The following is a 25,248-nucleotide window of genomic DNA, read 5'->3' on the forward strand; positions in this document are numbered from 1 at the left end:
CTTTTTTTTTTGGGGGGGGGGGGGGGGGGGGGGTATCAGGACGGTGGATAGAGACGAAAAAAACTAGTTGAGAGTGGGGAATGACATGTGGAAAGCAGACTGGGCTCGAACCCAGGCCACCTGCTCAAGAGCGAACCTCATGGGGTGTGACCTAGACTGCTAAGCCATCTGGACCCCAGGGTCAACAACATTGAGTTTATAGAGTTTATATTTATTAATAAATATGTAACTGGTCACTAGATCTGAATCTCTGGATGTAAATAAATAAAAATAAGTAAAAATGGCACTTCATGCCACGTTGCTGTACTGTTTTTTTATACATTATTGACTCAAGTAGGCCATCTAGTGTCTTGAAGTGGTTATTGCAATTGTTTGAGTTGTTTGGAACCTTGCCGTAGTTATGAGGCCAGTCACGAGCCTGCACATAACTTTTCTTTCATTTGACTGATAGTTGGCCTATTTGACATTTGGAGTTTTCTGTATTGTTTACAAAGATATGTTTCTGTGATGAAAGTTGAAATTCTACCCTGATGCTAAAGTAATATTAATGTATGCTAGCCGCTAGCATATCAATGCATTTTTCAATATACATTAGCATCAAGTTAGCGCTATTTTGTTTATGTTGTTTTGGTAAATAGGGACATTTATCCTTTTCTTCCTCCAGGGGTCTTGTAATGTCCATCAGGTAGCTCAACACCAGTCATTAAAAAGACTTCATGACTACAGATGTCAGGCTGATGGACCTGTAGTCGTTCAGTCCTGTGACAGAGGGTGTCTTTGGGACTGGACTAATAGTGTAGCTCCAGAGATCTGTTGAAGATCAAGGTGAAAACAAGGGCCAGCTGGTCAGCACAAGCTCTCAGACATGAGGGAGATAAGGTCCGGAGGCTGGTGGGTGTCAGATGATTTGCAAAAGCTACAACTCAATTGCAAAAGTAAAAAACATGAATTCAAAAGCTACAACACAACTGAAGTTCAGCCACAACAGAAGATAAAAGAGGTTACTTATCCAAACAGACACAAAAAAGTTGTCCAAGTTAGTTTCTTCAAAACATCATCTATGATAAATATACCTTTGTTGGGGTGTCACTGATATCCTTCAGTGTACTTATATTTCTTTATTTACGTTAGCATTAGAGCTATATTTATCAAAGCTTAAGTTATAAAAGAAAACAATCATTAACTTACTTTCACAACTTTTCTGTAAGGATAACTGTCCTCCTATCTTCTGATGTGGCTTTTGCGTTCGTGTTGTGGTGTTCGCATTAGCTTTGTTGCACTTGCATTTAACACAGTGAGAGGCTGGACTGTTGGTGAGTGCTGATGTAGGGTATGGGAGGGGGGAACACACACACTGTCCCCCAGGATTTGCACCCCTGCCTATAGCCCTTGGACTTTCGCTTTTACCAAGGTCTGGCATTTTATGAACAGGTCAGTAGCTATATAACAAACATGGATTGAATTAACCAAAAAACAAACAAATTAATTAAGATGATTAGCATGGAAAAGTCTGATTTTGTCAAAGATGTAAACTAATTTCTTTTTTACAACAGTCATTTGATCAATGTGAAACTTTTGTGTCTGAATTTCCAGGGACATTTTTACCACATAAAAACTCAAATTGGCTGTTGCTCCAGCTGTACTTCATACCAGTTTTGTTCCCCCACAAAAAGTACATTTTCGTGCCAGACCGAAATGTTATTTTAGAGGTACAAAGGAAAAGGTAAAAAATTTACCAATGTCAACAGTACAGTGCTCATACCCTGACAGGGTACTGCTGCAGCAACAAGGTACATGTACCTTTAAAGGCACATTTCTAAACCTTCATTTCTAAGCGTGTACACTTCCAAATAAGAGCATGCAATTCCCCCAGAGCAGTGTTCAGAAAAAAAAAATTAAAAGAAATTAAGGCCAATCTGAATTGTATATGAATATTTTATTAATTATTATTTCACAGTGACAGTGTCATGGCTTTTAATTTTTTGTATCATTCATTTGAAAACTGCTGGGGTCACTGTCGCATGAGGATGGTAGCATGGACATTTAATTTGAAGGAACAACCAGCTTCCTGTTTCTTTAAAGGCAGAGGAGCAAACTTGATTATATCACTATGAGCCCCGCATGCAGACAGACCCCGGCGCGGGGAGACAGGGGTTAAAGACACAGCCCACCGATGGGAAGACGCTGTTCGGGTTGGCTGTGAGACCCCCCCTTGAACAAACAAACTGGTGGCCTCTGCTTCGACTACACCGTCAGTCACACAGCCTGTTCCACTTTCCCTGGACGAGCACACCAGACCGTTACGTGAACCACGGTGGACCGCTGGAGTCTGCGACCCGGCTCGACTGAGCCCGTCCTCTCCCTGTTCTTCACCGCCGCGAATTCCAGACGAGACACCAAGGATGTGCGGGGAGACGCGGGTTAGCAGGGGTCAGCGAGCCGGATCGGTGCTCTCATCGGTGATAAAGTAGGCACCGAGGCCCGAACAAACCGGCTTTTTGTTCGCATGAATACTGGCAGGAACGGACTCTGTTCTGGGGCAGCTCCAAAGACTCAGGATGAGGAGCCCCAGAGTCAGTCGGATGGTTTTCGCCTTGTGTCTTGGATGTTTCATTATGGTCCTCCTGTACTTCAACAGCAGTCTGAAGCTAGGTGAGCTGATCCTGTTCTTATCGATTAGCATTACAACTCAACAGCCTGCTCTGCTTCCTGTTACATCAATATACATTTCTATATCTTCACAGTTGTTCACTTTAAATATCTATTTTTCCCCATTTAACAACTTTACGAATCTTTACTTGAAACAACCATGACAATGGGTGAAAATGATAATAGTTTTCACAAGTGATATCATTGAAACTGAGGTGGTAGATAGAAAAGGGGCAGGGTCCAGAACCCTAGAAAAAAAAATTAGGATTTTTTTAGTATCTCAAAACTTAAGTAGCTTGTGCACATTGAATCTGTTCATTAAAAAAATAATAATAAATAAATAAAAATAAAGATACACTTTGGAGAGGTTAAGGAAAGTTCACAGTTTTATTTGTACCTCCATAGCTGATAATAAACCATTTACTAATCATGCTCTGTAATTGTAGTTTGGTGCTTTTAAAAACTGATAAAAACCATTTAAAAAAACAAAGTATAAAGGAAGATAAGGATCAAAGAAGCTCTATATTTGAGGTATTCACATCCTTAAGGGATTTGTCTTTCACCCGTTTCACTCCCATCCTGTGTTCAGATTTCCCAGAAAGCTGCTGATTGTGCAGTCAAGACGAAACACTCTCATTAAAGAAGTTATCTGTAGAATGTTTCCTCTCCTATGTTGAGGGGGATCTGAGAAACACTGCAGCTGACTGGTATTGGCCTTCACTAGGATCTGTTTCCACCTCTCCAAGGTCTCTCTCTCGCTTTCTGCCACATACAAAGGCCTCATTCAGACACATCCAGCTATATCACGGGCCAAAAAGCTTATATAGCTCATACTGTGAGGAGCCTTTGGGTTTTTAAGGGAGAGGTCAGTCAGTTCTGGGTTCTTTTCTGCAACCGGACCCTTCAGACTCACACTACATCCTGGAGTGTAACTTAAGTTGTGGACACCCTGCCAGCTGAATAAAGCGTACTTCATTGAGCAGGAGGATTTCACCATGCATTGATGAGCCCCTGCAGGGGTTCCAGGTCCAGGTTTGAAAAGCTCGGACAAAACATTTCTTAAGTTTATTTCAAGTAGCAACCTCCGGCCATGAGAAGTGAAGCCGGAAGCATCTGACTGGTTCGTTTCCCTCTAACCACTCACAAGATAAAGAACAGTTTGGCTTCAAAACTGGTTCAGATTCAAAAGGTGACGCACATGGGGCTACGTCCAAATTATACCAACTCGGCTAGCTCAGTTTGGTCAGAAGCTAGTGGTTTTAACCAACTTACATGTTGCATATTGTAAGTTTTTTTTGATGAGGTTACCAACAAGTTCCTTTTTCTTGCTTTATCAAATAAAACCAACAAAATGTCTCAATCGTTCTTAGATATTTGTTTATGCTTGAAGGTTGTGATGAGCATATTTCTTGGACATGTGGTGAAAGAGCTCGTCGTTCTCGTCTGGATTTAAAAACTGTGTTTGACTTCACACAAATTGTTGTAGATTAAATACAATATTTTAAAATGTTTTTCATTTGTCGACGATGTGCACATTTATGTGCTACTAGAGGTGTGAAAAATATGAATCAGCAATTTATTGTGATTCTTTGACCTGTGATAAAATAACAACTTTCAAACTCTTAATTAGAGATGGGTACAGAATTAGGTACTTTTATCGGTACCGACCGAATTCTGTCAAAAGTACCAGGTACCGATTCACGTAAAACCAAAAGGTACCTTGTTTAGGTACCTTAATGCATCCTTGTGACTGTAAGAGGGTTGAAGGGTAGGTGATTTTCCATGCTGGACATAAACACAGCATTGCAAGGTTATGTATTGAAGAATAAATTTGCTAAGCTTAACAATTTTTATGTTTTATTATGAAACAAATTGATATTTTTTACCACATAAACACAAAAAAGTACCGAAAAATTGGTATCGTTGAGTACTGGTACCGATTGCCAGGTACTGCATCGGAACCGTATCGGTTCAAATGTGAAAGGTACCAATCTCTACTCTTAATATAGTTTTTTTCTTTTGTCAAAATAAAAATGTATATTTTAGTTAAGTTGGAAGTATGCTACATCTTCCACACCTCCACTGCAGTAGATGGCGCCAAAGAGCTACTCCGCTGTATGTTGCCTATAAGCTGTAAGAAATATATTCAACATGTTTTATTCCTAAACTTGATGATGTGAGTTTTGATAGTTTAAGCATCAATGTTTTTTCTCTGTTCTTGGGTCAGTTACTTTAAAATCATGTTGAGTTTAATCTTTATAGTGTAGCAGACTGATAAAATAAAAATCATAGTCATGTTTTGTGCAATATTAGATATTTATGAGTAACATTGGTTACACTAAGTGACATTTATCAGTTTCACCAACTGAACACGACTTTAATCAATGATTGTTTGCAACATTAGTTTAATGTCACAGTAGTGTAAGTGACAGACTTGATGCACTTTATGTTGTCAAGTTAAGTTAACGTATGAAACGCTGGATCTGACTTTAATTATTTCAAACACAAGAAAAAAAAAATGTTTTCAATCAAATAGTTAACTGTGGAGAATATTACAATAATATCTCAATATTGTGATATTGTAACATGACCGAAGTATCATGATGTGTATTGTATAGTGCTGTTCTTGCCAATACTCACCTCTATGTGCTACCATAGTTTAGGGGCCGTTAACACAACAACGGTTTTAGGGTAAAATGCTTAAGTTTTTTTGCGTTTCAGCTTACCTTAAACTCAAACTTTTGAAAACGGCCTCCAGAGTGGGATTTTTCTGAAAAGGTGCCAATACTGTTGCCATGTAAACAGTAAGCTGGCGTTTTCAGTGGAAACTGAAACTATGCTTCCCGCGTACGGAGTGCATACAACAGGACAACAATACCATTGTTACGATCGTCGCAAACTACCGTGTTGTGCTTGTGCTGCTCTATCTGCTGACTGTCTTTCAACAAAATGTGCATCTTTTCCTCCACTTTTTTAGCTTAGTATTCCCCAATACACCAGATGATCGACTCAGTGGAGATCTACCAAAAGCTGCTTCTGGACACGACAGTTATAGCGCCAACTACAGGCCTGGCATGCTTACTACAGCGTTTTCAGTCCCTCAGTGTTGCCGTGTAAACGCAGATTGTTTTCACTGCGTTTAAGTGTTTTCAGATGAAACGTTGTTGTGTAAATGGAGCCTTACTTACCCATCCTGGAAAAAAGAGGAGGGTTAAACCAAGCAGTAATGCAAGAATCTGCTGCTGAAGTGCTATAAACAGCAGTTTGTCAAGTGTTCACTAGAGGCTGGCTCTGGAAGTACCAGAAACCACATACACACAAGGCTAGAAATGGCAATTTGTATTGTAAAAACATTTCAGTGTATGGGTTGTATTTTATATAACTTAGCAGTTTACAAAATATAACGGTTTGAAAGGTTTCCCTGTTGGAGGCACAGTTCACCTGACTGACAGTTGGCAGCTTAAAGAAAATCTAAAATAGACCTTCAGTCAAAGCCCACAGAAGGTGTCAAAGTCTTTGTGTTGGACAATCTGAAGCCCAGTAAGATCTGGTTTTGTGTGTTGTGATGTATCTGGACAGGACAGTAGAGACACCCAATGCCTTTTTTAACCACTTGGGCTGTGAAGACCGCGCACAGTGATGGTTTCAGCAGTTATAGCGAGAAAACTTCCTGTCAGCCTGTCACTGCTGTGCCCTCCCATCCTCCAATTAATCATATAACACAGCTGTAAACAAGACTCAAGCTGTACGGGATCCAGCCTTCCTGTCAAAGTTGGGAATTATGAAACACGTGCTTTTTTTGGATGTATAATGGTGCGGCCACACCAAACGCGAATTTGCGGCGCGATTACATACAAAGTCAATGCAAAGACGCGTTTAGCCGCCGATTCGCCTTGGGCGGCGCGATTCGCGCGTTTGGCGCGGCGAGTTTGGAGCGTTCACGCGTTTGGGCGGTAGACGCGAATTCGCTTGAGTTCAAAATATTCCCCCACGACGTCATTGTTTTGACAACGTTGGGGGGCAACTGCCGCCTGCTCCGGCTCCAACTCCGCCGGAGGATGGAGGAGAAAACAATCTGTGCGGTGTGTCATCATCCAGAGTTATACGATACGACGTGTGTACTCTACAGAGACCAGAAAAACAGGAGCAGGCTTGGTTGAAAGTCTCTGAGGAGACAGGTTTTGAATGTAAGTTCTGAAAACATTCGTTCCCAGCTGGATCTGCCTGTACGGGCTATAACTGAGTCCGACTGTGTTTTCCTCAGAGGAGTTTTGAGCCTGATAGAGGGGAGGAAAGAGTGGGGCAGGGGCAGAGCCAGGGAAAGATGGAAGTTCTCTGTGCTCCTCTCTTTCCTCCACCCCTTCATTATCTCCAGGGAGACCTCCGGGAACATGGGTCGGGGGTTCGGGTGGTCGGGGGTACGGGGGGTCGGAGGTTCGGGGGATCGGGGATGAGATCGCAGGGAACAGCCAAGCAGGGCTGGTGGATTACCAGGGAGAGGCAGCAGGCATTGATTGTGATCTCCAAAGCTTTCACACACTCTCCTGTCATGCTTTGGAAACCACAGCTCATTGTTTTTCAGCTGCTCTTTTGGACTTTCGGTCTTTAAATGAACGAGCTCTCTACTCCGCATGCGCAGTGCCGCGCAGTGCCGCGCGTTCGCGCCTCAGCTTGTCAAAAAAGTCCAGCGGCGAGACTCGGGCGTTCACGCGGCGCGTTACAGGCCATTCGCGCGAGTAAATTCGCGTGTTCGCGTTTGGTGTGGCCGCGGCATTAAAATGATTTCAGGGAGAGGGAATCAGAGAATGATGTTGGCGCCTGAAGCTGTGGAGTTTGTTGACTTTTCATGAGTGATCCTGGCGTGTGGACTTAAAACCCTCTGATCTAATATGAATTTATTTATCACAGTATGTGCTAAAAACTGTGAACAGCTGTGCACTAGTTGTTGTTTTTGAGTGTTTATTGTGAAAGCTCTGCTCATTTAATGTACATTTCCAAGAAAAAGTTTGTGAACCCTTTGGTTGACCTCAATTTCTGCGTAATTTGGTCGTAAAATGTGTTGTGATCTGTCAGTCACACTGCAGGCTGGAAAAAGGACGTGAACCCTTGGATTTAATAACTAGTGGACCTTCCCTTTGGCAGCAATAACTTTGACTAAATGTGTCCTGTAGTTGAAGTGGGAATCTCTCTCTAGAGATCAATTCACAGCATCTCAATCAGTTTGAAGTCAGGATTCTGACTGGACCACTCCTCTGTCTTCTGTTGAAGCCATTTTGTAGTTGATTTACTTCTGTGCATTGGGTTAGTTTCCTGTTACATCACCCATCTTCTATTAAGCTTCAAATTGCTTTTCCACTGATGACAGCAATCGGTCCAGGCCCCGAGGCAGCAAAGCAGCCCCTAAGCCACGATGCCCCTCCACCAAACTTCACAGTAAGGATAAGGTTTGGACTAGGGCTGCACGATTATCGCAATCGCAATCGCAATGTCAGCACATGCAATTCAGATTTTTCTCCATGATAACCAAGCAAGTCTGTAGACTCATCATGACACAACTTATTTTATTAAATCGCAAGCACAATCGCAACCACAATACTGTCCACCTAATTGCAAATCGCACCTTTTCCCCAAATCGTGCAGCAGTAGTTTGGACGTTAGTGTACTGTGGCTTTTTTCTTCACACATAGTTTTTGTGTGTTCCTTCCTAACAGCTCAAATAAGCTTTCATCTGTCCTCAGAATATTTTGCCAGTAGTGCTGTGAAACATCCAGGTCCTATTTTACAAACTAAACCTGAAGCAGTTTTTTAAATTTACATTTTTCTTCGGATGGCAGTGGCTTCCTTCATACTGTTCTCCCATGAGCTCCATTCTTATTTAGTGTTCGTAGATTGGTCAACAGATCTGTTAGTATGTGCTAGAGGTTTGTGTGAGTCTTTAGCAGACACCCTAGGATTCTTCTTCAGCACATTGGGCATTTTGCACAGTAACAGTGCTGAACTTACTTCATTCATTAACAGTTTGTCTGACCATGGACCAGAGTCCTGCACGGGTCCAATTTTCAAGATCCACCCCGCCCCGACCCAGGGACGTACAAACCCGCACCCGAACCGCAAACCCACGGATCAGCCCGATTAGTACCGCAACCCGATCCGACCCGTTGAAACCCGACCCGCAGCCCGACCCTTAACCTTATTTAAGGTAATCATTTTTGGTCATATTGTCTGAAAATTGAATGGTATATCGCCATAGTTCAGATGCCAGTGAGTAAACAACGCACCTGAATAAAGCAAATATTCCAATAAAAGCCTGACTTCAGCTCCATCATCAACCCTCTGTGATCTTCTTACATACAAATAGACTTACTTTCTGTCCAGACTTAAGCGACGCTCAGCAGGTACAACCAGCTTACAACTTACGTTTTTATTTTATTGTATTTATTATTATTTTATATTAAATTTGATGTGTCAAACTAAAACCCGCGACCCGACCTGCATGTTATTTTTTCCACCCAGATCCGAACCCGGGAAAAAAAAAGTTTTTAAAAACCACCCGCAAATCAGCTGTTTTTGCAGGTACCCGCCTGGGGTACTGTGGGTACCCCTGTGGGTACCCGTCGGACCCAGTGCAGGACTCTGCCATGGACTCACGATAATGGAGGCTTTTAGAGATACATTTTTGACCCTTTCTTTCATGAAATGGTGTGAGACTATGAACCAAAATATTAGACACTAATGTTACTAACTTGTGTTTTTTCTCCTTGAGGGCTATCACTGGAACGCATTTGTTAGATTAATTAGTTAAAATTAGCGCATTATTAAAATTAATGCAGCACTAACTCATTGACTGCCAGCCATTTTCAGAGCATCTTGAACGATCTTTCAAGACCCAAATAATATTGTTTTCCAAGGCCATGTTAACACCAAAACTACCTGTTTTTGATCCAAAAAACAGACCAAAACATACTTTTTTTTTTGATGGTGTTCATCTTGGTGCTCCATCCTTTGATCCTCTCCATGATCTTCAACATTGTTTTTCATGATGGCGCCGCTCTTTCTCTCCAAACTACGCCAACACATCCTCAGTTGGAGCATGAGCTGCCTGACCTTTTCTGACTTGCAGCGTCTCTGTTTGCCTCTGTCATCTCACATCTTCTCCTCATATCCATGCTGAGCTCTCATCCAAAGAGCACACCGCTCTCATCCACAGTAGTTTACAAGCAGGATTTTGATTGACAAGCTCCACCAGACCCTGCCTCCCCCTGCTGAAAAACTTAATTTACTCCTACAGACCCAGTAAACAGTTGCAATCTAATTGATGTCTATAGATGTCAGTGGCAGTGAACACGGACGTTTTAAAATTTACAAATCTTCTCTTCTTCGTGTATCATTTGATTTTTCATGCACTACAATTTTGTGATATCCTAGATTTCAAATTGTTAATTGTTAATGTTAATTCTTAATTAATTCTGCTTGGAAACAAAGTGTTTAAATGGCACGACATGCCATGAATAACCAAGATGGCATAAACATGTGTCCTGCCATGGACTGTATATAGAACCGACAGTGTGGCCTCCCCTTTAGCATTTTACGGTTTTAAATGTAAAAAAAAAAACCATTAGGGACGCTACTGTTGTGCATCCAAAGTCTGTACAGTAAAGAGTCTGAGTGAGTTTGGTTATTTTTCTTTTGAGAGTCTATTCTCTTCTTGGTTCTCCTTAATGTCATATCTTACCAATCATGAAAGAAATACACAGAAACAGGAGCTGTCAATCATCATTGAACGCGACGTGAAACCCTGTTTTTAATGTCTGGTAACCAATGAAAAAGAAACTTTTCAGAAAAAAAAGAGGACTTGAACACAATACAGCCTGATAATATCTTCATATCACCACAGCACAGGGGTGTGAGCAGTTTTTGTGGAGACCTGACAACGAGCCAAATGAGCTGATGTCTTTTTTTTTCATCAGTCTATGCCTCCCACCTTCTTCTCAGAGCTTTGTGGACACTCTTTCTCTCAGTGGATGTTTATGTGTTCTGTTAAAGCACAGAAACAGCTGAACAGCCTTTCTTCTGTGAGAAAACTACACTGCAGGTTGTTTGAGGATGTTTTGGTCTTACTGAACACCTTGAGAAAGATCATTTCTTTGTTTTGGCCTCTTTGTGCTGTAGGTCCCTGGAGATTTACCATAGGGTGCTGTAAAGCAGATGATATTGCTGTAAAGTGTCTGGCTGTGCACATGTGTGTTCTATCGCAAAGCTGAATGTGGCTCCTGTTTCATATCAACGTGCCATACCTCATTTTATTATTTTATCATCAACTTGATGAGGCTGGGTGAACTCAGACCACTTGTTTATACTGACACAGTGTTCAGTGGTAAATTTTGCGTAATGATGGCTAACATGAATAATCAGTTAAAAGGATCAAGATTGGCCTTGATCCGATGCTCAAGATCTGGACTGAACATCCCGACTCAAAAGTAAGATAGAATTCTCGACTATGTTTAACACATGGAGAGAAATCTGCTGACTTGTCAAAGTCTGAGTGGAGGCATCGATTCATGCTATCTGCTCAAAGTGAAGAATGACAGAACACCGTTCTCTGCACTGATTTCAGTTTGTTTTTCTTGCTGACTGTAGTCATGTGATCTTTGACTTGGCCAGCCTTGAATCACATGATATTCAGATCTAAGGTGCACTTTTGTTTACTCGATGTAATGTGAAACCTTGAACTCTCTGAAATTAGCAGTGAAGAGAATCTGGTCCGACACAAAACTTGAGTCTGTTCCCTTCAGAAGAGAAACAGCTTTGGGTTACAGTGAGCTGTGAGAGGGCACACAGGCACGGACTGTTTGGGAAACAAGAAGTATGGAGTTAAGATTCCTCTTACTAAAACTCTCTCAAACTTTGACCAACTTAGTTTTTCCACAACACCTGAACTGTGTGTCATTTTGTGGCATAATGCCCTTAATCTGATAACTAATATCATTAGTTTGTTTGCAGATTACTTTGGGACAAAAATCTATAGAAACAGCCTTTCAGAGCTCTTTGGGTGAAGGGTAAAATGTCTGAGTTTGATTCTTTTAACCTTACTCTGCCTTTGGTATCAGGGTGTTTGGGGGTCAGATTGAATACAGAATAGGTTTCATGTTTCATCAGCGCAGCCTGTTCACTTTAAATCCATTTAAATTAGTTTCAGATAATTTATCCAGTCTGTCCCATTTGCATTTAGAACACCTCTGTCCTCCTGCTTCTGCTCCATCTGGGCTAAAGGTCGTAATGTTTGTGCAAACACTATATGAAGCTGCAGGAGATCAGCCACATAACAAAGGAATGCATGACCAACTCAGAGTTACTCAGCCTAAAACTGACTTGTTTGTCTTTTTCCATTTTTTTTTGTCACAGACAGGATTCACGTTGCAGACCTAAATTTAGGATAATTATATGGATGCACGGTGGCTTTACTGCAGCACTGTCACAGACCCACACAATGGGATAAACAGAGGACACAATATGAGATGCCTTTAACACAACCGTCCGTCTGAGTTAGAAAAATCACACATCATTACGAGTCTGAGATTTTATTTAAGACATGTCTGGACAAGATGGTCTCTTCCATTGTGTGGTGTCTTCACCATGAGGACGTGCATATTTATACGGTTAGTACACCACCAGACATGAGTGGGAGGAAGGCTGGTCTGGATTGCATTGTGATGCATTTTTTATCCTCCAAGAACCTTCTTGAAGAACTTACATATGGGCTAAGATTTGTGTCATTAGAAACTGAAATTGAATTATTTTCTATATTTTCAGGACTTTTAAGTCTCACTGTTTTTCATAGTTTGGCTGGTCCTGTGACTTATAGCCAGGTGCTACTTATAAACCAAATTAGTGAGGTGCTGTGTCAGTGGATACATTCAAGGAGAAAAGTCACTAAATTCATACATGAGGAATATTGATGAGGAAATATCTCCATGGCCCCTGACAGGCGACACATCCTCAGCTTCTCAGACTTGGACAGCCTGACAGATACCAGTGTTTAGTGCTTAATAACGGGATTTAGAGAAATAAAAGATCACTCCCATCTTCTTCACCCTTCATTACTGACAGTTTTTCAGGATTTGAATTACAACCTAGCGTCAAAACTGCCTTACCTTTTTTTAAAGTGTGACGTTTATCTGACAGTGCTCATTAGTCACACATCCTCAGTTGTAGCGTGAGCTGCCTGAACTTTTCTGACTTGCAGCGTATCTCTTTGTCTCTGTCATCTCACATCTTCTCCTCATATTAGGGCTGAACGATTTTAAGAAAAGATTGAATAGCGATTTTTCTGGCAGATATTGTGATTTCAATTCCATTCACAATTTTCTTCAAATCAAGCTTTGGGATATTCACATGTAGGGCTGAATGATTTTAGGAAAAGATCTAATTTTTCTGGCAGATATTGCAATTCACAATTTTTTAATCATCAATAATGATGATAAATAATCTGTTTTCATCAACTTCTACTCCTAAACAGAGGCTTTGTGTTGTTGACCTGCTTGACAGCACTTTTAACATGTTGATTGTCTACAAATTTGTAAAACAGAATGTGTATAATACTTGACACAACAGATCCTGAGTCAGTCAGGAGCGCTGCAAAAAATTGCTGCTTTTGCGATCTCAAAATTGCATTGTCTAAAATTGCGATTTCGATCTGAAAACAATAAATTGTTCAGCCCTACTCTCACCCAATAAGCACACCGCTCTCACCCACAGAAGTTTATGAGCAGGATTTTGATTGACAAGCTCCACCACACCCCACCTCCCCCTGCTGAAAAACAAAATGTAATTGTGATGTCCTAGAATTCAAATTTAATAATTGGAGACCTTAAGCAGATATGAGATTGAAAAAAATTCAATTTCAGTTCTGCGTGGCACGACCACTGCGTCACCTTTATTTGGTTTGGCATTACAAGACTTCAGTACAGGGGGTTATTCCACGAAGCTGGCTTAGCTCAAAGCCTGGCTCAGTCAGCCTCGCTAACTTTAGTGAGAGTTCGGTTCCACAACTGAGGCTTAGGGCTAGCATGGCTTGGAAACCATGGTAAATTAGCCAGCGCGACAAGCCTGGCCCCGGGCAGGCTTACAGTCAGGCTTACCTTAGCTGTGTTTCAGAGAAGGTCCGACAGGCTTCTGAAAGACGCCTTGTGAACTGCATGTGTCACATTAAATTAGTCTAGAACTGTAATGAATGATGTTCTTGTTCGGAAACATAAATTGAGACCTTTTGGTAACTTTTCGGACAACTCCTGCTTACAACTCAAAAAGTCAGAAGGATCGTGAGGCCCCGCTTTCACGTTCTGTATTCACACTGAAAATCTGAAAATTAAGATGAAGCCAGCTTTTGCCCTTCGGCTCCATGAGAGGTTTCCATCCTCCCTGAGCTCGCTTTGGGACACCTGCGTTATCCTTTGACAGGTGTACCACCCCAGTCATACTAGACTGGAATAACCGTGAATCAAGACACGTCAGATACTAGACTCTCTGTCCCTGATGCAGGAAAGTCAGTGGCTGAGTGGTCAGAGTGCAGGGCAAAATTATCCTGACTTACTTAAAGCTATGGTCTACAATCTGAAACTCAGTTTGGCTGATGAGACACATTTGAAAAACGCAGCCTCACTCACCCCTCCCCTCCATGTTCCAAGATCCCGCCCCCCAGCTCATATCGCCCTTCTTCGCCTCCTAACAACACGCTCCCTCCGACAGAGCAAGAAGGCCGGCAGAAAATGTAACAAACAAGACAGTCATCCTCGTTGTAACACATCTCCCACTGTGGTAAACAAAGTCATTACCTGTTCAACAGAAAACTCAGCTGTCTCGGCGTCAGTCTTCAGTCCCAAATCTCTCTGCAGCTTTTTCCACTGGTCGTACAGTTCTCCAATTCAGTCTCTGTTGGCACCTGCATCGCTCATAATTCTTCCTTGCTTCAGCCTTTTCCTTGAAACTTTTTCGTTTCTTCCCTTCCCTGTGGAGGGTAACAGTAACAGCTTCCTGGTTTCGGTTTTCTCTGGCTCCATGATGCTTCGGTAGCTGAGCAGCTAGCTGACGTGAGAGGGGTAGTGGGGAAGGACGAGGTGGGACCATGGGCATGACGGTGCAGAGCAGAGGAGACAGGGGATAGGATGGACTAACACACAAATCCGAAATGAGGGAAACGGCGGTTCAGATTGGTCAATTATTAAGCCGTTTTGCAGCTGCTGTACTGAATGGATTTTTTCGTTCTTTTTGGTCTTTATAGTGAGTAGAGCGGACCATAACGGCCTCAAAACGCTGTTAATAATAATTACCTAGCTTCAAATTGTAGACCATAGCTTTAAGCATCTCTGAAAATCAGCTGAGCCTCGTTAGTGGAACGAGTTGCAGCTTAGATTAAAGTGGCCGCTTATAAAAGCCACGCTTACTGGCAATAGCCCGGCCTATTTTTGCCAGCTTTGTGGAAAACCCCTCTGGACTTAATGACTGTGATAGTGGACATCTGTGCTGAGGTGGGGGTATGTGTCATCAATTTTGAATAGAATAAGCGGATCAACTTTTCCAGAAGGTAACGTCTTCGTTAATGAGCTTGGTTACTCATCTTAAAACAATTTTAGAGCAATTTTTTTTTCAAAACATTAAATTTGATTATAAATCATCCCTTTCAAACATTTTAAATCTAGTGGCACAGACCTCAGCCCACACTTCTGGTGCTTCAAACTAATTATTAGGAGGGCTGCTTTTGACATAACTTGGACATGGCATCAGTTTAATGTCCCAAAGTCCCCTCAAGACTTTTAAGGTAATACAGTTTAAAGGTATTCAGAGATGAACAGCATGTGATCTAAACTTTTTGTGATCCCACAGAGCTGCCAGCTGAACTCATTTCCTCGGATCCTCAGCCATCAGGACCCTCTCCTGACTGCTCAGGGTGACCCCTGCTGTTTCAACCTTTCCCCTCCGGCCAGCTGTGTTTTAATAAACTGATGATTCAGCAATTATTCAGGATATTTTTTTTCAGTATGGCCATCTGCTTTGGGAGTCTTGGCAGGGCTGAGCAGTTTTATTAACACAGCACGTTTCATTCAAAGAAGTTCAAAAGAGAAGTGTCAAAGAAATGCAGATAAAACTGTCGCAGAATTAAGAAACCATGAATAAAATCATTGACTCAGAGCATATTTCAGATATCTGCAGGAAAAGGTCAGAGTTTTATTACCGTGTTAATATTCTTCACTGAGATTGGACACTTGTCTGAGGTTGATTCAATTATAGAGAAGCAGCAGCACTCAAAATCTTATCTTAATGAAGGTAGAAGTCTGTCTAAGGGCTCCGGAAAGCAGTAAGGTGCTCTGTAATTTCTCTGTGATCTCTATCTCTGTTCTCTATAACCTTGATGAAACTCAGGCTGCAGCTGCTTCAGTTTTGGGGTTGTAGTTCTGAGTTCAAGCTTTGGCAAAATATTTATGTCTTTCAGGATTTTTGTGTCAAGTAAATTTAACCGTTGCATCCAGCTCTTAAAACACTTAGAAACCCATCAGAGTGCTGGCACTCTCATTTTACAAGTGCTCTTTAAAGTATCGTTACTCCTCAACCATTTGGGCTAGCAAGAAAATTTAAACGGCTCTTAAAAGAAGATATGACAAGCTTTACAGCAACATCTCAGGTTTTACTGTCCTGCATAGAAATACACATCCAGTGATGCCCCAATCACAAACACTGATGCTAGCTGTTCATATTTCCCGAGTGTTCCCATTGCCACCACTCTACAAACATTTTGGCTGGTGAAAAAATTCAAACTGATGATGAGTTTTCCAGGGATAGCCAAGAAACTGGTGGTTTGTATGATACTTATGTGATGTCTGATCCAAACAGTGATTCACTGATGCTAAAGGGCTTTAGTCACCTAGTCATCTATCAGAAGATCTTTGTAGGTTAATATGAGTTTGTTTTTTTTTTTTTAGAACAACAAAATCTATTTTTGTGCGACACGATTCAGAGGGAGCATGTAAAAAAAACAGTGGCTCAAGAATCAAACCCTGAGGAACCCCAGAGTTTTAGTCTGTCAGCGCTGAAGTGTCTCAGAGATGTAACTTTGCCTGAAGCCAGGTTGAAATCCTTTCCAAAGGTTTAATTTGTGCTTTAAAACCTATTTAATCAACAAGTTTAGCTTTCCATATTATTGCTCATTAAATGATGTTCGAGAGGTTACTTAGTAGTTGGGTCATTTTGGAGCGAAATGTGACCGCGGTGAGCGAAGGTCCGTTTCTCAATGGATTTGTCATCTAGGAGGGCTAAAAAACAAATTTAGCCAGGGTGTATTTTTTAAAATGGTGGGGAACATTTTTTAGAGGCCAAAATCCAAAATGGCTGTCATGGAAATGATCTTTTTAAAAGCTCGACCTACAATGATGAACAATACATGTTTTCAGACCTTATTTTTGTTGAGAAAAACATATTTCAGGGTTGGATAATGATTTGCCCTTATTTGAACCTTCAAATTCAAGATGGCTGCCACTTTTGATGTTTTTTTTAAGGGTATTTTGTGGGAGTTTTTGCCATTTTGGGGGCATATTTTTTCAGTGTTGTTACAGAGTCTCTATAAGGTTAAAATGGAAGCTCTGCTTATGATGAGTTGAGTAATATGCAGTTAAAGTTCACAGAAATAACATCTGAAGTCAATAAAGTGGATGTTTATGTGTAAACAACCATTGTTGATTGACCATTTCCCATTCAAAAGGACTATGCAGAAATGACTTTTCAGGTCTATATCACTATTTTTTTGGCTTTATTAAATTCTTTTGCAGTTTCAGACCAATGGAAATCAATAGATTTCTTTATTTCGCTCCCATTTAAATGAATGGAGATTTATCATCACCATGGAAACCACTGGAGCAAAGACACGTGTGATGTCACAAGGAAAACGCAGGCTGTTTTCAAATTCACCTCCTACATACTGTGTATGAAAGTAGTGTGTAGTAGGCACTGCATACTGTCTACTACACTTGAATGTAGTGTGTACTATGACTGTTCTGTTAGGTTTATTTCGTAGCGAAGCAGAAATAGGATTTTTTTTTCAAACTTAAATTTGATTGTACAAAATAAACCATGAGTAGCCGACATGTTGACATTTCTGTTATTAATCTGCAAAAATATTGCCAGAAGCAGCATTTTATATGAAACAGTCAGTGGTGGAGAATACTTATTATTTCGGAGAGGAATTACTTATTTCGTGATAGCGTATGATGGCCTATTAGGGCCACTCAAAAGAAAAAAAACACATCAAGGATAATATCACACACACAATTCAGCATTGAGAATGAGGTGAAGCGGGAAAATTTAAGGTGGTGGAAATATAGAGGTGAAATACAGAATGTAACAGTAAAATGTCATACTATACTTGGCAGTGGTTTACACTATTAATGCTGCAGTCTTGCCGTTACAAACTGTTAATGGAAAAACAACAGACCTTTGCAGAATCAGAATCGCCTTTATTCACCAAGTATTTTCAAGAATACAAGGTATTTGACTCCGGTTTAAACTGCACTCTCTCAGTACAATTGCTATGAATAGAAAGACCCTCAGAGAAACACTAAATATTACAAAAAGCCAAGAACTTTGTACAGAGTAGAATAAAAATATATACACAATTTAAGTTACAAAAGTTTTTAGAAGTTATTACACACTATTGCGTGTTGAAAACGTAAAGATAACAAGTAGAGGCTCTTGTATTTGTATATTTTGCTTCTCTGATTGTTAAAGCTCTCAGTCATTTTCAATTCAGGTGCTTTGCCTGCAACAGTAGGCGAAGCAGACTGGTCCAATGTGTACTGTGAATTGTTTCCCGAATCAGTTCGTCATCTGGGTATTTTTTTTGCATACTGCAACTTTGCTTTTGTTTGCATACTGTATACTACATGCTACATTTTGGAAAAATCAGTACGCACTGCTAGTATAGAAGGTGAATTTGAAAACGGCCGCAGTGTTTTCCTGCTTGTTTACATGAAAAAAAAACTATGATTGGATGGGACATTCCTTTTCCCTTGTGATATCATTATTCCTTCGAGCAAAAGTTATGTAGGTCTCAGCATTTCAACGTTCAGTCATTTGCACCTTGTCGTGGTAAGGGAGCTTAAATATCTCAGTGAACCTTAAGAGCTATGCCAGCTGGAGGAAACTCCAAGCAGGTTTTAATGTGTAAGAACTTGTAAAAAGGTCTGTTGTTGTTTTTCTGTTAACAGTTTGTAACGGCCGGACTGTGGCATTATTAGTGTAAACCACTGCCAAGTATAGTATGACATTTTACTGTTACATTCTGTATTTCACCTCTATATTTCCACCACCTTAAATTTTCCTGCTTCACCTCATCCTTAATACTGAATTGTGTGTGTGATGTTTATCCTTGATGTGTTTTTTTCTTTTGAGTGACCCTAATAGGCCGCTGTACACCGTCACGAAATGATAAGTAATTCTTCTACGAAATAATAAGTATTCTCCACAACTGGCTGTTTCATATAAAATGCTGCTTCTGGCAATATTTTTGCAGATGAATAACTAAAATGTCAACATGTCGGCTACTCATGGTTTGTTTTGTACAATCAAAATTAAGTTTGAAAAATAAATCGTATAAAAAATTTTTTTTAGAAAAAAAATCCTTTTTCCGCTCCGCTACGAAATAAACCTAACAGAACAGTCAAAGTACAATTTACATTCAAGTGTAGTAGGCAGTACGCAGTGCCTACTACATACTACTTTCATACACAGTATGTAGGGGGTGAATTTGAAAACAGCCTGCGTTTTCCTTGTGACATCACACGTGTCTTTGCTCCTGAGCTTTTAAAAAGATCATTTCCATGACAGCCATTTTGGATTTTGGCCTCTAAAAAATGTTCCCCACCATTTTAAAAAATACACCCCGGCTAAATTTGTTTTTTAGCCCTCCTAGATGACAAATCCATTGAGAAACGGACCTTCGCTCACTGCGGTCACGTTTCGCTCCAAAATGACCCAACTATAGGCTACATTCAGACTGCAGCCCTTAATGTGAACGTAGCCTTAGTGGTCACTCATGAACATCAGATCAATGCACTAAAACCCATGCACACAACCAGCAACAGTGACTACTTTATTGCCCCATCCAGCAGGTTTGGTCTAGTTGTAAAATAAAGTAGGCAGATCTATTGTACATTCAAAGGAAAGCCTAAAGACATGGGATAACTTTGGTGCTAAAGTTCTCAGAAAATTTATTAGCTGTGTTTACATGAAGCCTAAAGCCCTGTTTCCATCAAGTGGTTCAGTTTGTTCCGTCTCAGTAAGGCACACATTTTGTGGCATTCCCACTGACTCATTCAGGGACAGATCCCCAAATAACCAAGACGATTTGGGACCCTCCCGTTAGGGTGCCAGACTAAACCGATCCGATCCCAGAAGGTGGAGCTACAACACTGCAGACCATTGATTGGTCAAAAGAATCATCACTTACTGTGCGTTAGCGATTTCACCTCGTATCAAAGAGCTATATGCCAATCACAGAGAGAACGAAATGCTGGATTTTTCCCATTATTGCTCTTCGTTTACTGTGTACCATTTGTCTTCTTCTTTGAATTTATTCGCTGGGTACCCTGTGTTGTGCTGCTATGGTGTTACGTTATTGTGTAACTGAGGCGGCTGATCAGATTTTTTCGGTGGTAATCTGTTTATTTGTGTTTTTGGTCAAGTAAAAAATGGCCCCGTCTGAGTGCAGAGGAAAGAATCTGAGGAGCAGGGAGGGGGTGTTTGGTGTGAGCGCTCTGGGCTCCTGCTGCACAAAAACACTGCTGTAGGGGTAATTTCTGCCCTAAACCTTGTGATAGGACCCAACTTGTTCCATCCCGGAGTATCACTTTAATATTCTGATTAGAGCTGGGTTAGAAGCTCAAACCAAATAATAATGCGCCATATAAACACTGTAAGACTAAACAGGCTGAAAACAAGTTGTATTTAATTTCACAGAGGTAGAATATTACTTTTCTCAAACCGATCATTTAAGCAAAGTTTTGTCATGTAATCGGTGAAACTTATCTGTTGCGACTAATGTGCTTAATTGACAATAGACCTCTATCTTTGATATTTACATAGTGTGTTTATAGATCTGTGCTCCACATGTTGGCAAAATGGCTGTTTTGATTAATTGTTGTGGCGCATGTAAACACCAGATTAAAATAGATCATGTCAAATGTTAACAGTTGACCTGAGATCTTTAACCGGAATGATTTCATTTAGAATGAAAAAAATCTGCACGTAAACCGACTGACACTTTTCTAGAGACGTGCTGCTGTGACTGCTGTAGAAGGTGAACAAACTAATGTTTAAGTTCAGAGGAGATACAAATGGAAGGACTCTTTTCAACTGATATTTGTTGTGCTCAGAGAAACCATCTTCATTTTTCAGCATCATGATTTGCAGGCAAAAAAAGGTCAATACTGTCAAATCAGTCAGGTGGTCTAATCATTTTGACCACCACTGATTAAAGTAAGGCTAGTATAGATAGTGATGAAAGAACAAACAGATTTACTCAATCTACCTTTTTCAGATTCACAGATTTTAAACTCTACAGGGTTCACAGACTGTCTTCAGTTTTGCACATTTCTTCAAATGTGATACATTACAGAAAATTCACCACCTGGATTTAACTAAGAAAATATGTAACAGCCTCTCATTGGAGAATTACTGCACGGGTAATTATGTTTCAGCTGGCAACAAGTTATTTAACCCTAACTAACATAGTGAGGAGCATCTTGGGTATTAGTAATTTGTTTCTACAGTTTCAACAGAGACTTTTTTTATGGTGTAGTGTCATTTAGAAATAAAAAGAGAGGTTGTATTGATTTAAGTGTGAGGTTAGATTTTGATATGTCAGAGAAACAGGTCACACCTACACAACGTTACGTATCAGATTGTTTGCAGAGAGGTTTATAACTGCAAACCAAAGGCTGCCAACATCAGATGAGCTGATTTGCCTGATTAGAGATTAAAGGCACTGTAAATTTTCACATTTCTAAAAACTCAGTGATGAGACGCTTTGGCTCACACATTTGTCTGACTTTGCTCTAACACCGTTTTTGTGGCCTACGAAGATCAGGCCCTCGCTAGTACAGCGTGTCTCTGAGTGAGGCTGCTCTTTGGAAGGAGAGGCCAAGGAGGGGGGAGGGGCCCCAGTTTTCCCAGCGGGACGTAAACACAGAGCTCCGTTTATGGCCCAGACAGGAGGAACACACATCAGCCTTTCTATATTTTGCATTTCCCTGAGCCCGCAGTGCTGCACGAGCCAGGAGGAATGCCTGAGTTTTCCTTCAAAGATAGGGTTAACTCAGACCAGGAGGGGGGCTGCTCCTTCCTTTGACTGGGCCTGAGGTGGGGTTGGTGGGCCTCGTCAATGGGAGAATTTATTTTACAGCTGAGACGGGTTTATGCACCATATGGGCTGTGCTTGTCGTGACTTTTTTTTTTAACCCTTTAAAGACAGATTGTCATGTCCTGGTTTGTGCGTGGTGCACTGTTTCTGTGTTATCAGCCATCCATCTGCTGAGCTGAACAGTTAAATTAAACCTGTGATGTTTTTATATGACTCTTTGTGAAATTCCTCATGAATGTTGATCAAAACTGTACAGAGTTCATTTCCACATAGCTTTTTATAACCAAACCAAAATGTTTTGAAAGAAGCAACTTTTCTGGGTTGCTGGTTTTTTGGGTAGAGGCTTTTTTTAATTTCATAAAATGACCTCAAGCTCCAGGAGGGTTCAAATTGCTTCCTTTGACCCTTGTTATTGGAAGTTTCAAGCAGCTGAGATGCAAAGGATTGAAATAAATCTTCTGTTAATGCAACTGTCAGAAAAAACACACCCACTTTAATAAAGGAAAATACTTCTAATAACCTTGGTTCACACTGTGAGAATGCTCTAAGTACCTCCCACTGTTCCCAGTGACTGTACCAGCAGTGGACTTACAGCTATCTGCACTGATCTGTATTTAATATTTTGGAACAAACGTCCCCTGATATTGGAAGTATGAGCCGTCCTCAGAGGACGTTAACTTGTGTTCTTGTTGAGGCTGGGAAGCAGAGGAAAGGTCCACTCTTTCTATTTTTAGTCTTTTCCAACACAAGATGACGCCCTGTGCCATCCACAGCACGTCCTAAACATTCAGCTCTGTGAGCACAGATACTCCTCTATCAGAAAGAAACCTCAGTCATGCATTCATCTGTCCCCTGTTCTGAAAGCTCAAGAGTCTTTACATGAAACGACAGTGTTGGCATCCGGCACACACCTGCTAGATGCTGTAGACTCTGTTCTGTTAACTTGTATCACTTGAAAAAAAGATGCAACAACTGAGACGAATAACTGCATACTTTGTTTGATTATACAGTAACAACAGCTGAAGAAGTTTCCTTTTCTCTCAGTTAGAAAGCAGCTTTCATTTGAGAGTGAAAGCTGAATCAGAAAGTGTACACCTTTTCTTATTCTGGTTATGTTCACTCCTGAAATCCTGAGCCAGTCTTAAAGAAGTTGTGAGGAGTTCGAAAGTGATCTTGAAAATGTCTCCCTTCTAGATATTTGCCTGACTGTAATCCACACTTAAAATGAGATAACCAGCGCCAATATTACAGGTTACAGGTTATTTGAAATTGCTACTTCTTAGCTTCCAGTTTGGGTTGACCAGGACTGGATTGACTTGTCTAGGTATCTTTGTTAACACCACGCTGGCTGACAAAGTTTAGTCGTGAGAAGAGATAAAACGCCAATTTCTGTGTTTTTTTTCTACTGAAAACGATTTCTGTGATTAATTTTGTTGTGATGGTGGACACAGGAGCCCAACTGTCAGACAGAAAAAGGACAGAAGAGCAGAAGAAAGATAAACAGGAGAGAGATAGAGCACGAGCTAAAGGCTTACACTGGAGCTAATCTGTTTGTGCTAATGTTCATTCCAACCCACAGTCAGCAGTTATTCTGCAGTGGTCTGTTCAAACTTGAGAGTCTATCAATAAAATGAAGAGTGAGGTTATGTTAGCTCTGATTGGTAGATGACTGGCAGGTCATAACCAGGATTCACTAACATTACATGTTACAGACATGTCTTAGAGCACCAGGCTGTCAGCTGAGCTAAATGACAGTGTTTACTACGTCAGAGCACCCAGCTGCTGACAGCGCTACATATAGCCTGCTACTACAACCTTTGCTTGATGACACACTTTAAACCCTAGAGCCACTTTACTGATAAATACCTTACCCAGTTGTCTTGAATGATAAAAATTTGTTTCATTCTGATCTGCATTTAATCCCAAAACAAACACACGCCTCACGAAAAGTAATTTATGACAGTGCACGTGAGACTCCAGGCCAGAAGGTGGGGAGGGAGTGCAATTCAAACAGATCCTCCTCCTAGCATCTTTAACTGTAATGATGCCAGGCTGATGCTCTCTAGAACAATTATATTAAAAAATGAGTTTGAGGTCAACCATAAGAGCTTATTTTTTCTGTAAATGAAGTCGATCTTTGTCACAGTTCCTGGAGTTGTGTTGTCTTGGTGGTGAAACCTTCTCAGGTCTCATTCTCTCTTCCTCTGTCTCAATGACTCAGCACTTTAAAGCTTTAGATAGAGTTACACACTGCTGACACAGACTAGCTAATGAGCCCCAGCTGTGCCCCCATCTGTATACATTTACAGATAGAAAGCTGGTTAATATTAAAGCTTGAACACACAAACACACACAGTTTTTCAGATGCAGTGTTATAATGCAGACATGTTTCTGTCTTTACTGTCTGCTGTGATCATACAAGGGAAACATAACCACTGACAGTTATTACAGAATAAAATGAACCTCAAACACATCCTCTAGCACTTCACACTTTCACTCACGTCAGGAGTTACCAAGGAGACAGAGGCTGACTTCTTACCTAATTTCAGTCTGGCAGTAGTCTTACTTTTAACATCTGAGATAGGGCGACATATTATCAGTTTGAGCCAGTCCCCACCAAAAACCTGTATCCTACAAAAAAAACTTTGGCAGCAACAACCCCATAAAACTTTTATTTTCCAGAACAACAAGTTTTTTCTGCTGGATCACATATCATTTAGCCTTTCCCCCAGTTCTTCTCCCTGCTTTAGCTCTCAGGGGAACGCTCCACAGTTTTAAAGGATTGTTCACTGAGTGCTGTTATTTGATATTTCACTGATCTGATTATTATCTTAACTCAGCACACATTTGTTCCTCAAGTTTTTCCCTCAGATTTCTTGATGTGTTCTGTTTTTTCCTCAGCTTCGGAGCCGCCGGGGGAGCGGGGCGGCGGGCAGAAGTCGAGGAGGAGTCCTCTGCAGACACTTTATGAGGGTGACCAGGTCAGTCCTGTCAAACAACAACGTGAACACTGATTTACAGCAAACAGCTTTCTTCAGGCCTGGTGTCATAACCTGGCTTCATAGCCATGACAAATATGAGAAGGAACAGCTTAAATTGAGGATAACCAAAGTTTATTTACACAGTGCACCCACAACCATAGCACAAACAAACAAACAGGGGACGCTGGTCAGTGTTCAGGCAAGGCTGTCGAGGGG

At 40.9% G+C, this 25,248-nt stretch overlaps 1 protein-coding gene across 1 annotated transcript in view; it reads left to right on the forward strand.

Moving 5' to 3' along the window:
* Positions 1 to 2,093: 2,093 nt before the first annotated feature.
* Positions 2,094 to 25,248, forward strand: part of LOC141788697 (carbohydrate sulfotransferase 11-like) — a 38,876-nt gene continuing 15,721 nt past the window's right edge. Inside the window, exons 1-2 of the mRNA XM_074667700.1 lie at positions 2,094 to 2,652; positions 24,953 to 25,032. Of these exons, the coding sequence (XP_074523801.1) occupies positions 2,559 to 2,652; positions 24,953 to 25,032 (174 nt within the window). The 5' untranslated portion in view covers positions 2,094 to 2,558. The remainder of the gene's footprint in view (positions 2,653 to 24,952; positions 25,033 to 25,248) is intronic.

Source organism: Halichoeres trimaculatus, unplaced genomic scaffold, assembly GCF_033239565.1.
Source record: "Halichoeres trimaculatus isolate MK-OKI-2021-1 unplaced genomic scaffold, fHalTri1.1 fHalTri1_scaffold_1, whole genome shotgun sequence".
Taxonomy (NCBI): domain Eukaryota; kingdom Metazoa; phylum Chordata; class Actinopteri; order Labriformes; family Labridae; genus Halichoeres; species Halichoeres trimaculatus.